A 14,057-nucleotide genomic window follows, 5' to 3' on the forward strand; every position below is an offset into this window, starting at 1 on the left:
CCTTCTCCTACCAACCCCACACAAGGTAAACCAGAAGCCCTGCTAGGTACTCAAAGTCCCTGCAGAGAAAATAAACAGTGATTGACAAATCTCATTAAACTATTTGGTACAATGAACCTCATACTTAAACCTTGATTCTGATTTACCTTCTGGTTGGATCCCATGGCTAACTAAATCAGTCTGCATGGATTGTCTCAGCCTATTATTTCCACTACTGGTAAGATATGGGCACACACAGCTTTCTGAAAAAAAGAATCTTGTAAGAAATGTTGTATATCTAAAACACTTATAAAGTTATACTGAAGGAGTAAAGAAAATGAATTTATAAAAAACAAAAACCCAGTTGTTTCAGCTATGAAAGCGTCTACATTAAGGAATGTTAGTCTACACGTAGTTACAGTTCCTAATTTATGTATATATTTTTCTCCAATTAAGCGCTTACACAGTATCCATAACAGTAAACAACAGAAGGGTGGGACCAACATTACCCTAATGTCTTCCAAGTTTGCAATTACCATGGCTGCATGCTTTTGTGATATTTTCATTCAAAATTTCTAACTGAAAAGCTTTAACTTATTACTTTCTTTATTTGACCTAATGGATTTTACTTACCTATTGGTGACTCTTTTACTTTTCACAAGTTTCCAGCGTAGAAATCCATGCCCTAGCTATGCTCAGTTCCTATGAAAAGACAACTTATTTCATATCTGGGCATAAATCAACTGGGAACTCTGAGCAAGTCCGTAGGGTTTGGGAACTGTTTGGTGACCCCCTTGGACTAAAGCTCTGTAGGACACGTCACATCCTTTACCAAGCCATCCCTTTCTAGATATCTGCCATGCTCATATTCACACACAGATACATCCATTCAGTGAATGGTATGAAAACACCAATTTAAACTGGTACTTAACAAAGGGAAAAAAAGATTATATTAAATACAGAGCTTTTACTTAGTGCATAATGCAGGTTGTAATCCTAAATGATATAAAAAGAGTGAAAACCATAGACTGATATATGGTTTTCATATATAAATCTAACTATCCTATTAATCCATAAGGTGTTTTCCAGAATAATACCCCTTTTCCAATTTTGAAAGCACAATATGTATTTTCTATAATATCAATTTCTAATCCCTGTTAAAAAAAAAGATAGGAAAAAAGAGGAGATAATGCAGAGGTAAAAATTTATCTGGTAGCTAGCTGAATCTTTTTACCCATAAGCAGGATTATTTTACCTGAAGCAGTTGATTTTCCTGTGCCAACTTTTTTTCTCTTTAGGCTTGATTTTTAAAAAAATAAATCATTCTGGAATTAGACATATGATCAAGCTACAGCAGAATAACAATTTAGGATTAGTCGGATGATTGGGTAACTGCCCATGGTACACTTTTAAATTGCAGCAAATGCTGGGTAATATAATTCAGTTCACCTCTCTTTTTTCCTGTGAACTAAATGAAGTTGAAAAATCCTGCACCTTTAGTGCAAGTAGTATACATACAAGTAGTAACCAGGGGATTGGGTGATACATGATTGCTTATTAGACTACAGTAATTCAATCCTGTGCTTGAGACCTAGGGGATTTAGGTATATTAACCCCACCGATTTTCAGAGCAGTTTTCTACACTACCTCCTTCTAGATGTTATGACTGTCTCTCCTCTTATTTCTTTTATTTTTTTCATCTTCCTTTATGTGATTTTATATTTATTGACTTCAGCTAGCAATATTTTCCCCAAAGTCCAAGCTCTTTGATCCATCTGATTACTTGAGCCAATGTTATTTAATTATATATGGATAATGGTATTAGAATCTGGCCAGAGAGCTTTTAGGAAAGATTCCAGGAAATATTAGTGCTATATTGCTTGAAGAACAGTTTATCTATCCCTATATAAACTCTTATTTTTTCTACTCTATTGCTGCTGTAAACCTAGATGTTCCTACTAAATCTCATGGGCACAATTTATTCAAATGGAAGTGTGATTTTTCAACTCAGTGTGTCAAAATGTCTATTATGTCTATTACATAGTTTGATGATTTTTTTTTAGATGCTGTCATGATGAGTGAGATGATATTGCTTTTAAATAGGAAAGTAATGCTTATTTTACACCTGTTGCTTAGGAATCTGGCCTACTATGAAGTCAAATAAAGTTTACAAGAACTGCTCCCCCCCCAGGGATTAATTAATAAAAACCTTAAAAGTAGGATTTTTATATGATAAATAGGTAATAATAAATTACAAAATAATAAGTCTTTATAAGAGCCTGTTGCAGCTGCTGAAGGAAACACAATTTTTTAAAAAAGAAAGATTTAAGAAATACTGACTAGATACTAAGTAACAATCAATATAAACTACAGAAAAATTTGACATGAAAATCTATAGCTGTTTGGGAAAGAGAAAGAAGTCACTGGTAGGCAGGATTAAGGAAAGTTACAATTTTAGATGCATAAGGAAATAAATGCTAATCTGCAACTTCAGTTCCTTTGTGCTAGTGGCATCCCATTATGAAAGAAGCTATTAATAATCTTACAGAAAAAACAAATGTATTCAATAAATACTTCTTATCTAATTTTGGAATGGAGCAGCAAAGTATGGTTGTATGATATCAGGTGATAAAATACAATCCAGTGTATCCTACCTAAGAATCAACAGGTAGTGACATTTTAAACCAGTAGTACTAAAGTACTAAAGGCTTAACAAGATGTCATTTCTGCAGGTGGATGAAAAAAATGGAAAAAAAGAAATATGTCATTTGTAAGCCATAGATGAGGGGAGTTATGGATTCTTCTTTCTCTGAGGTCTTTGAAAAAGAGCTGATGCCCTTCAGGAAAACATGCTTTAGGCAAACACATTTTATTAGAATTAATATTAATACCTGGATTAAACATACATTTAAAATGGAAAATTTGGCTATCAATATACCTCTCCCTCCTATTTTTCCTTGGGTGGAACCCCCAGTAACATTTTCTCCTGGCCTTTAGCACTCCAGAATGTTGTGGAAACAACCTCATTTGATTTGTGCAGGCAGTCACAGAGGTTGGGAACCTCATTTCAGAGACATGTTCCATCTGCATTCAAAGAAGGACTTTTTTAGAAGTTGGATGACTGGCATTCCGATGAATAATGGAAACATATTTTAAAGCTACAAATTCTTAAAATCCTCAGCACAAAGATATCTCATTCATGTAATATGATGGACCTCTGAAAAACAACTTTGGGTAATGTAGAATGAGTAGAATTCATAGGTTTTGTTCTGTTAAAGTCGCCACTGAATACACTAAGCTGTTTTACCAGTCAAATTTCTCCACTGAAAAGATTTTATTTATGATTGGTCACCATGATGCTTGTCACTGTACAGTGCATGAGGAGTAGCATGGTCCCTCTTCTAAGGCAGCGCTGTGATGTATGTTCCTAGCCTTGCTCTATTACAGTTTGACAAATTGACATTTTTAGTGATTTTAATGGAGCAAGATCTATTCTCAGGTGTGACAGATCATAGCAGAACTGATTCCAAAAATCCATCTGTAACTGACAGACTGATTTGCTCTTCTTTGTTCTAGAACTTTGTTCTAAGAACTGTTTGTTCTTACAGTGGAAAGTAATGGGATGTTGAAGTCATACCCAAGTGGAAATAAAGTTTTACTTGGGTAAATTATCCATTAATAGAAAAAACTGAAATCTGAAGGCATTAGTGGTTTGAATGGCTATTGTGGTAAGAAAAGTTGCTCCCTCCAGGAGTAGAGTATGGTCGGTGTTCATGGACCAGCATGGTATGCTCTACCAAACACCATACCTAGGCTGCTTTACCCATTGCTGTTGGTATGCTGAGAAACACAGAATGACCAGCACACCAACGTTAAAACAACGGTTTTAACTGCAACTCTTTACTGTGCTGAGAGCTGGTGAATTCAAATCCCAATATCATGAAACTGAAGAAAAGACCACAAACTTAAAAAATAAAAAGTCATAGTCTTCTCGCTGCTTCCTTGATTTTCAGCCTTTTGGGTTCACCTTCTCAAGTTGCTCTCCTTAACTATAACGGTGTTAAACAGGGATTAGCTAATCTCAGTTCTACAGTAGCTGCTACGCCAGAAAAGCATCACATATCATGACCTTCACAATAACATGCTAAACACTGGAAAGATTTTCTTTTTTTTATGAAGTATGCATTACCTTTTAAAAACAGACTCTAATCCATGAACATATTGAGTAACTAAAATATATTACATTGACTTTTGTACAGAGGAAGATACAGACTTTGGAGTCTTGAAAGAAAGGCAAAGAACTAAAAATATTTCTGAAAAATGAACTGCTAGCTCTGCTTTTAAAAGAAGGTAGTATTTGTGATTGCAGATGTGTGAAAGTTTCCGCATGGGTAGTTTTCTTAATAGAACCTGCAGAAATATCTCAGAAAGAAGCAATTCCAAAAAGTGACGAAACATCAATCATATGACTTAACTTTTCACTAAATTCAGTGTGTGTGAAGGAAATGTAATTGTTAAGTATTTCATGAACACAGTTTACTTTACACAGGTGCTGGAGACAATAATGAAAAGATCAAACAAGTAAAACATTCTGTGGGTAATGGAACATCTGCCTCATGCACTTAATTTTTTTTTGACCAGTTCCAAGGGAGAAACCCAAAATATTTTTCTCAGAAATTACCTCATGCAGCTTGACAACAATTCACATACGTAGGACATTATCCAAAAAATCATTAAAAAAATATTAACAAGGCCACATGTAAGCTCACAGAAAATATGATAAACTATTAAGCATCTAAGCATTTCTTTGGAAATGACCTAGAGGGTTAATTAAAAGACTTTAATCTTATTGAAAAACATGGTGTTGTTTCACCATTGTGTTAGAAGATAGTAAACCTAAATACAAACCTTATCTGATTGTAGCTATAATGCAAGTCAGTCTTACTCTGTGTAACAGGGTAGTTTTAACTTTGTATACCTTTTGGAAATAAACATAGCAGAGCTTACTTACAGAGTTACTTATAAAACTATTACTACAGAATTTCCCAATACGTCAATTGACTATAAGTGAAACAGATGATTTGTCACACTGCTTTTTTTTTTTACAGTAGCACCACACCTTAGACAAAAAAAGTGAAGAGTCAGTTCTGAGGTGCTCTTAGCACTCTTAAGTGCTCAGAAGCCTGTCACTCTGACACTACAAGCCTCATTGTGAAATAGGACATAGGAAAAAAAAAATAATCTCTCTGAAGAGATTCATTTAGGACAGCTGAGAATTGGAACAGTGACTATATTTGCCAGAAGCACAGATGCAGAATATCTTGACCCAGCTATAAGCTGCCTAAAGAGCTCTCCCCACAATAGTAGGGAATTACGTATAGTAAATGCTGCGTATTTCAGCCTGTTCTCATGAGGTTCCCATCATATTACATGTGTTTTCTTAAAAGGCCTTTATCCTGCATAATCTACATGCTTTGTTTTAGGTATTTCTTTACAAAATCAGATTTCAGAATGGAGCCTGTTCAGTGCTTGGCACTTGGCAGGGCTGCTCTCAACCCTTTCATCCTCCAGCCTCTACTGATACCAGGGGTTGCCCTGACCCAGATGTAGGACCCTGTACTTGGCCTTGTTGAACCTCACGAGATTCACACAGGCCCATTCACAGAATCACAGAATCACTAAGGTTGGAAAGGACCTTCAAGATCATCAAGTCCAACCATTAATCCAGCGCCACCATGTACCCTAAACCGTGTCTTGAAGCGCCACATCTATACGTCTTTTAAATACTCCCAGAGATGACGACTCCACCACCTCCCTGGGCAGCCTGTTCCAATGCCTGACCACCCTCTCAGTGAAGAAATTTTTCCTAATATCCAATCTAAACCTCCCCTGGCGCAACTTGAGGCCATTTCCTCTCGTCCTATCGCTGGTTACTTGGGAGAAGAGACCAGCATCCTGATCGCCACAACTCCCTTTCAGGGAGTTGTAGAGAGCGATTCCTCAAGCTTGTCCAGGTCCTTCTGGATGGCAACCTTTCTCTCAGGCATGTCAACCTCACCACTCCACTTGGTGTTGTCTGTAAATTTGCTGAGGGTGCAATCCATCCCACTCTCTGTCATTGATGAAGATATTAAAGAGTACTGGTCCCACTCCTGAGGAACATGACTCGTCACTGATCTCCATCTGGACATTGAGCCATTGACCACTACCTTCTGGATGCGACCATCCAACCAATTCCTCATCCACTAAATAGTCCAACTATCAAATCCATATCTCTCCAGTGAAGACTGAGGCAAAGAAGTCATTGAGTAAGTCAGCCCTCTCCTCACCCATTGTTGCCAGTCTTGCTCATGAAGGGGGGGTACGTTTTCTTCGACCTTCCTTTTCTGTCTGACATACCTACAGAAGCCCATCTTATTATTCTTTGCATCCCTTGCCAAGTTCAGCTCCAGCCGTGTCTTCGCCTTCCTGACCTCAACCCTGCACAACTGTGTCCCTATACTCTTCCCAGAATACCTGTCCCTGCTTCCACTGCCTGTGCATCTCCTTCTTGCCCTTTAGTTTGACCAGCAGGTCTCGACTCAGCCATAATAGCCTCTTGCCTTCCTTTCCCAATTTCTTACACTTGGGGATCGAGAGCTCTTGTGCTGTGTGGAAAGTGTCCCTAAAGATCTGCCAGCTCTGTTCTGCTCCCTTGTTCCTGAGGGCAGTTTCCCAGGGGGTCCTATTGACTAACTCTTTCGAAGAGCTGGATGTTTGCTTTCCTAAAATTCAGGATCCTGACTCCACGCTTCACCTGCCCCATTTCCCTCAGGACTGAGAACTCCAGCAGTGCATGATCACTGCAGCCCGGGCTGCCTCCAATCTTGACAACACCAATTAGTTCACTTGCACTGGTGACCAACAGGTCCAGTATGGCATCCCATCTGGTAGGGCTGTCTGTTACATGGCACAGGAAGTTATCCTCCATGTACTCCAGGAGTCTCCTGGATTGCCTACAGCTCTCTGTTCTACTTTTCCAGCAGATGTTGGGGTGGTTGAAGTCCCCCAGCAGGAGGAGAGCCTGCGAGCGCCATGCCTCCTGTAGCTGGAGTAAGAAGGCTTCATCAATAGACTCTCCTTGATCAGGTGATCTGTAGTAGACATCAACCACAAGGTTCCCTTTGTTGCCTTGGTCCCTGATTCTTACCCATAAGCTTTCGACCTGCTCATGGCTATTCCTCAGAGACAGCTCTTTGCACTCTATCCATTTCTTGATGTAAAAGGCAACGCGTCCATCCTTCCTTCCTTGCCTGTCCCTTCTGAACAGCCTGTAGCCATCGATAGCCACACTCCAGTCATGGGATTCGTCCCACCAACTTTCAGTAACGGCAACCAGGTCATAGCATTCTAGTAGCACGGTGACTTCCAGCTCCTCCTGTGTGTTGCCCCATGCTGTGTGCATTGGTGTAGAGGCACTTCAGCTGGGTTGTTGGCTGTGTCACCCTGTTAGAGGAACCCCCTTTAGTTCCTTTTAGGTCCTCTGGTGCAACAGGCTGAGTGGCCTCGCTAGCACCCTGTCCCTCTAACCTTTGTTTGTCATCTTACATCTTGTCATGGGTAAGTCTGATATTATCCCCCTCCTCCTTCCAGTCTAGTTTAAAGCCTTGTCAATAAGTCCCGCTAGCTTGTGAGTAAAGACCCTCTTCCCCTTTTGAGAAACATTAATCCCATCTGACGCCAGCAAGCCAGGTGCCATGTAGGCTGTCCCATTATCAAAAAATCTGAAATTGTGGCGGTGACACCAGTCACAGAGCCATGAGGTAATAGATTGGACTACTCAGATGAGCAATTTTCTCATCTTAACTGTAAGGTATCTCCCAACTTCAGGAGTAGTAAACAACATTTTGGGGCAGTGGTTTCTTAAAACTTTGGTTAGATCTACAAGCATATGTTTTTTCATTCTGTGAGAAACTTGCTTATGCTTGTCTCCTTTATGTTCAGGTGGATGATTTTGTGCATGGAAACAGCATCTTGTGTGCAGACTAGCATCTGCCCTCCTTACAAGGGCATGTAAGGAAGGCTATTGGAAAAATTTCTAACAATATAGTGGTCTTGGCAACTTCAGTTTGATGCTTTGAGTGAGAATCTTTAGGAAATTTATTACTGCTTTTCAACATAAACTTTTTGTATTGTTTAGTCACATTATTAGGTAATCCATAATCCATGAACAATTTATTACGGTCTTCCCTCCCTAGCATTAGGTATATCAATAATGTCACTCTATCTGGTTTCATGTTTTGTTCATATGTATTCACAGATGAGACTATTTGATGATCAGAGATAAATTCCCAGAGATAAATTCAAATGACTCCCTTGATGTCTACCTGAATTCTAGCATATTAGGGTCTGAAAGCACACTTCTAAAACTATGGTTCAAAACACTGTTATTTCCTTTCAAAATGCACAAGTCCTCTTAGATATGAGGTCCTCTAGACACAGATATTGTTTTACATGACCTTCCATGACCTTCTGTGGTTTTGCAAATGTATGAAATGATAATCACTATAATAACAAAAACGAACATGAGAGAAAAAAGAAAAAAAACTCCTCACTTAAACCAACCTATTAAAATCTATAACATTTAATATTATCTCATCCGATTCCAACAAATTTTGTTTAAGATATATTATTTTCAATACAGTAATATGCACACTTGAACAACTGTGTAAGTCATGGATAATGATATGAATTTCTACTGGGTTTGTACCATATTTTTAAATGTCTATATATTAAAGATCTGAGACTCAAGGGCTTCATATGATTTAAGACAGTTTTGGAAAGATTTTGAGCCATTTACATTTGTGATAGACACTAACAGGCCAACAAGTCTCTTTACAGTACAATGCCACACAAATCACAGTTTTAAGGCTTCTAAGAATGCTGTTCCTAAAAACTGAAATTGCTGATAAAAAACTTTGTTAAATAGTGTTTAACAAGAGAGACAAATACACATATAAAAAGAAACGATCTTAGTAACCATGATTAATTTTCTCTATTGCAAGTGCAAGCCATAGATAAAGTCTTCAGATGAGTATGTGTGTGGGGAGAGTAGGGGGAGGGATGGGGATGTTGTAATTTTTGCTCCACAGGTAGGCAAAAACATATGTTGTGGAAAATCACTTAAAATTACTGTTGACAGTACGTTTATAAATGGTATAATTTTACAGTTATAATTAGGTTCTCTATCTTCCACTAGAAACTAGATGATTCGCAAATACAAAACTAAAATTAAAAGTTAAAGGTCACTTATTTTTATAGCTCTTCTGTCTATTGCTGTTCCTGGCCACCATAGAAGACAAAATACTCAGACACCTTTGATCTTATCCAGCAAATAGTGTACTACCGTTACTCTGAATGTCTATACATATTTTCTCTGAATCATCACATTGATCTCAACTCCTGTTGAAGACATACTATTCAAATAGTCCTGTGAGTCAGCCTGACCATTTAGCAATAAAGTATTGATAATATTTTCGGTAATGTTACTTTCTTCAATTAAGGTGTTCAATAAGGATTTAAAAATTAAAAAAACCCAAAAGACAGAGAGTATCTGAAAACTAGAACGAAAGAGGTACAGAAAGAAAAACACTGGATAATTATGGAAGAGCAAAAGGTATGCAATCAGGAGGTTATTACTAACAAAACGGAATGAACTGGGCTCCCAGCTTTTCTCTGCAAAAGAGAGAAAACTTTACTTTACAGACGTTGTTGAAAAGTAACCAAGATTTATTATGCTGCTTAGAAATATTGAATATTCCAGATATACCTACCTACAAACGAAGGAACCGGCTACTGCCTATGCAAATTAAGGGGCATAAACTTTGAAGTAAATAGTGCAGTAAAGCAGGTAATCACACTCATCAGCTGAAACATCAAGATAATCTTTTTATGTGTTTTCTTAAATACACTAATGTTAAAAAGTTTTCCTCTCCACCTTTATATGATTTTAAGATACATACAACAGTCAAAAAACTCTAAAACAAAATTAATTTTAAATTATTATTGGATAGAGAAAGCAAAATATTTATTTACAGGAAATATTAGAGAAATTTTGCACACGTTACAGAGGAAAAGACATCTGCAAGCACACTCAAACATCACATCACACAAGTTATCAAATCACTAGCATATACAGGAAACTTCAAGTGAAAAATAAGTTGAACTTAATTTGAGAAGCCTTAATTATGTTCCCTCTCCCACCTCTTCCCCAAAGACATCACAGAATGTGGTATTACTATTGTTTATCTTCAGTTTATGTTTTAGAGAACTTTAAAGGCTAAAACAGTTAAGCCTCTAGCTAGATGTGCTCTTTTCTCATAACTAATCTGATTCAGATCAACACTCATAAGCACCCCATATTAACATTCTTACTTAAAAGGACCCCAAGTCAGAGAAAACCTACATATGTATTTTCATCGTGCTTAAGCATATGCTGAATCACAAATTGGATAAGCCTAAAAGATTTTTTTAGCCACTAGATATATTCAAACTCTTCTGCTTAAAGGAAACCCTTATCTTCTACCCTATTATTTCCCCTGAACTGATGAGCAGACATCTCTCCCTTTTATTGTCATGTCTCAGCTCCCTTTGATAACACAGCTAAAAGTGAAGACCTTGTTAAGTCTAAATGAGAGTTTATGCAAGTTATACGCTTAAAATGAATATTATTCTATGCTCTGAGAAATCCGAATAAAATCAAAGCAGATAGACTCCTTTTCTCCAATCCGTGATTACAGAGCTGTAATACAGCTGAAGTTTCCATCTCAGACAGATCTCCCCACTGATTTTCTGAGGCAGCAGCATCATAAAAAAAATTTTACTCAACATTTCTCATTGACTTTTCTCAAAGAACATAGACTACCCATTAAAGATGTGCTTGTCAGAGCCACAGTGCAACAGTGCCCTGAAAGTTATGCTTAAATTTACGTATGCTGTCAATCTTACACATGTTCTGAGACATATTCATTCAATATTTTAATGGACAAGGGACCATTGAGAGATGACTATAAACACAGTATAAACAAATTCTTTAAATTCACTGCAGAGATTTAAATGCAGCATGAGAATGCCCTGAAAATACTCCATAAACCTTTCCCTACAGCCCCAAATTTAAAAACAGATAACAACTTTAGAATAATTATTTTTGGGAAAATGGAGCCATTGTTGAAACTGTGGGGGAGGAATATTGGTATACTACAGTACAGTGTTTGTAGTTACCAGTAACATAGCTATGCAAAGGAGTCTTTTCTAGTACCTTATACACTTTTCTTTGAAGGTATTTAGTTACAACCATAGTTTGATTTCCTGGATGACGAATGTAAAAATCTAGCAAGAAAATATGAAGTAAAATTTACAGAAAATCATCTTCCTTTTACTTTTCTTACCCAGCTACCCTATTGATCATAGAGATACCGTTGCTTTTGACTTACTTATAAGAAGTCTATAATTCCAGCAAAGAATATAAACAGAAAAGTAGCACTGAGTGGTACACCATCTGTCTTGCTTCAAATGAATACTACAGCACATAAATCAGTTGGATACAGATTAAACTCTGCTGTGCTCAGATTCTAATAAACACATTCATAACACAAACCGGTTATCTACACTGGTGTGGGGTGAAGGATACAATCATTATCAAAATAACTTAACCTTGAGTCTACTGTTTTTATAAAGAAGCCGAGGTAGATCAAGTGAAATTTTGTATTCTTTAAAATCGAACACGTAGTCATTTATGACTGACTAGTCATAGCCTTGCTCTTTTTCCACAAGACAAAAAATGATCCTCCATCATCTGCATTGCAGAACATAAGTTTCTTACTACAGTGCTTGAATATCATTCAATGTAGATTGCTTGCATTAAAATGAGAAAGTCCACCAAGATCTAACAGTGAGCATAAAAGGGGAAAATTAGACCTTAAACCTAATGTCAAATCAATATCTAAAGGAGGAAACACAAATACTTATCCATCATGACATCTGATTCTTCCATCAACCTCATCACCTACTAGTCTTAATGTCTACTGTAAAGCTGTCAGAGAAATGGAATAAACGTTTCAAATTTTTTGTAAGATAAATTTATGTTAAACTAAAGACATTCTGAGTTGTTTCTTACTGTTTAAGAAGTTTCAGTCTTTTTAGTTCTCCTAGAGAAGATCATAACACTGTTTTTAATGTGAGTTAAACTGTGTTTTTTCATGAAAAAATTGAGAAATGTAAAGTAGAAAAAAGTTTCAAATCTGAGGATGATTTTATTCTTTTGTTCATTTTCTTTCTTGGAACCCATCCCAAGCCTTTTCATATTCAAGACAGACATACTCAACTTTCCGTATTTCTTTAAAATAATACCTTCTGCACCTGCATATTACCAACAGGTTTCAGCTATAGCTTGTTGGTATGACAGCCCTGAGTGGTGTTATTACAACAAAAACTTGGGCAAAAATCTGTGTGACCTTAGTCAGGGATTCTTTATATTCACAAAGAAAAGAATAAGATAATACAAAAATGAAATTCCTTTCCTACAAGGCCACTCTTAGATATGACTTGTCTTCTTTTTAATTATTTAAAGGTACAGGGATTAAATGGATCATTGAAATAAAAAGTTTAGAGAACAGACCAAATGACAAGCTGCAACCTCTTAAATTCTATCTCAGTTGTCAGTATAGCATATTGATAATGTACATTTTCCTTGTTGCAGTATGACTTTTAATCTTATGTCATTAGTTTTTAAAATCTAGTGATTTTCAGTTTGTGGTCCATGGGTCTTCTGAGTGTCTGTGGAAGGTAATTAAACAAAGAGTACATTATGAACAACACTATAGTAATTCCAGGGCACACCCCTACATCGGGAAGGCTTTAGGCATCCACAGGGTGAAACAATGATTTTCAACTTTTCTTAAGGTAAAAGGTACCTTTTGAGTAACAGCAGGACTACCTGAATTAATTTAAAGTAAAAAGGAGGAAAAAAACAGTTGATCTAAAGTTCAGATAAAATCTTAAATTATACAGATAAAATTGGTTTTCTTTAAAATCATTAAAGCTATTATTATTTTCTCTTCTACGTTATACATTCTGTGAAAATCTTAAATGACAAAAAAGAAATCCCAAGCAAACCCCAAACATATCTTACCAATGATAAAAAGAATTTCCACTGCAATGTCACTGACAGTTGTGCTTCGAGTTGCAGACAGCTCATCATGGCCAATAAAGCAAACATTGTAAGGTACAGTCACAGCAACATAAAACGTTGCTAGTAAAATAAGCCAGTCCCAGCCAGCTTTAAAAGTGCTAAAATGCAACAATATGAACTTGGATTTTTTTGCATCTGAAACTTTGTATTCTGGAAATGCTGGTTTATCTACAAAAACATTCTGAAAAAGAGAGAAAAAAATGAAATGAGACAAAAACCAATAAATTGATCATACAGATACATTTCTTCCAATGCAGTTTGTCTTCAGCACCATCTACTCCTTTCTATATATTTATTCCTATTTGCAGTACTATGTTCTAACATATACAAAACATCCTTCCCATACTTATTTTAGAGCTGTGAGGAGGTTGTGTCAGACTAATTCTAGCCTGGTCCTGTGAACTGAACAGCTATAAGTAGTTGAGGCACCTCTCTTGATTTAGTTTCATCTGAGGGAATCCAGTTCGTGTGCCTGAGACTCTTATGAACCAAAGTACAATTAATAGGAATAATTTTTTGATTCTCTTCAGAATTGCACTCTGGATCTAAACCAAAATACTAATGTAGACCCACCATAATACAGCTCCAGAACTGACTACCTTCACCGTTAGACTATACCTAGCTTCATCATGGGTCTTGAGTCTGCCACCTAAGCCAACAAAAGGTCTTTGCAACAAAGACTGGTCTCACGCACCATTTTTATAAATTCTTAGCTTTCATCCTTCAGAGTTTTAAGAAAAACACCTATCTTTCTGAAAAGCAATATGTGCTGTATGTATTGTCTTGTACTATTTACTAACAAAGTTCTTGCTCACTGTCATTGTGCCCCTCGTTAATGTGGCTCCAGTAA

General features: G+C 36.8%; 1 protein-coding gene across 1 annotated transcript in view; it reads right to left on the minus strand.

Annotated features, from left to right (window-relative positions):
* Nucleotides 1-14,057, minus strand: part of KCNH8 (potassium voltage-gated channel subfamily H member 8) — a gene marked incomplete at both ends in the record, with an annotated part of 203,538 nt that overhangs the window by 98,455 nt on the left and 91,026 nt on the right. Inside the window, one exon of the mRNA XM_082015386.1 lies at nt 13,148-13,388. Coding sequence (XP_081871512.1) covers nt 13,148-13,388 — 241 coding nt within the window. The remainder of the gene's footprint in view (nt 1-13,147; nt 13,389-14,057) is intronic.

Source organism: Phaethon aethereus (assembly GCF_964289735.1).
Source record: "Phaethon aethereus genome assembly, chromosome: 2".
In the NCBI taxonomy this organism is placed as follows: Eukaryota; Metazoa; Chordata; class Aves; order Phaethontiformes; family Phaethontidae; genus Phaethon; species Phaethon aethereus.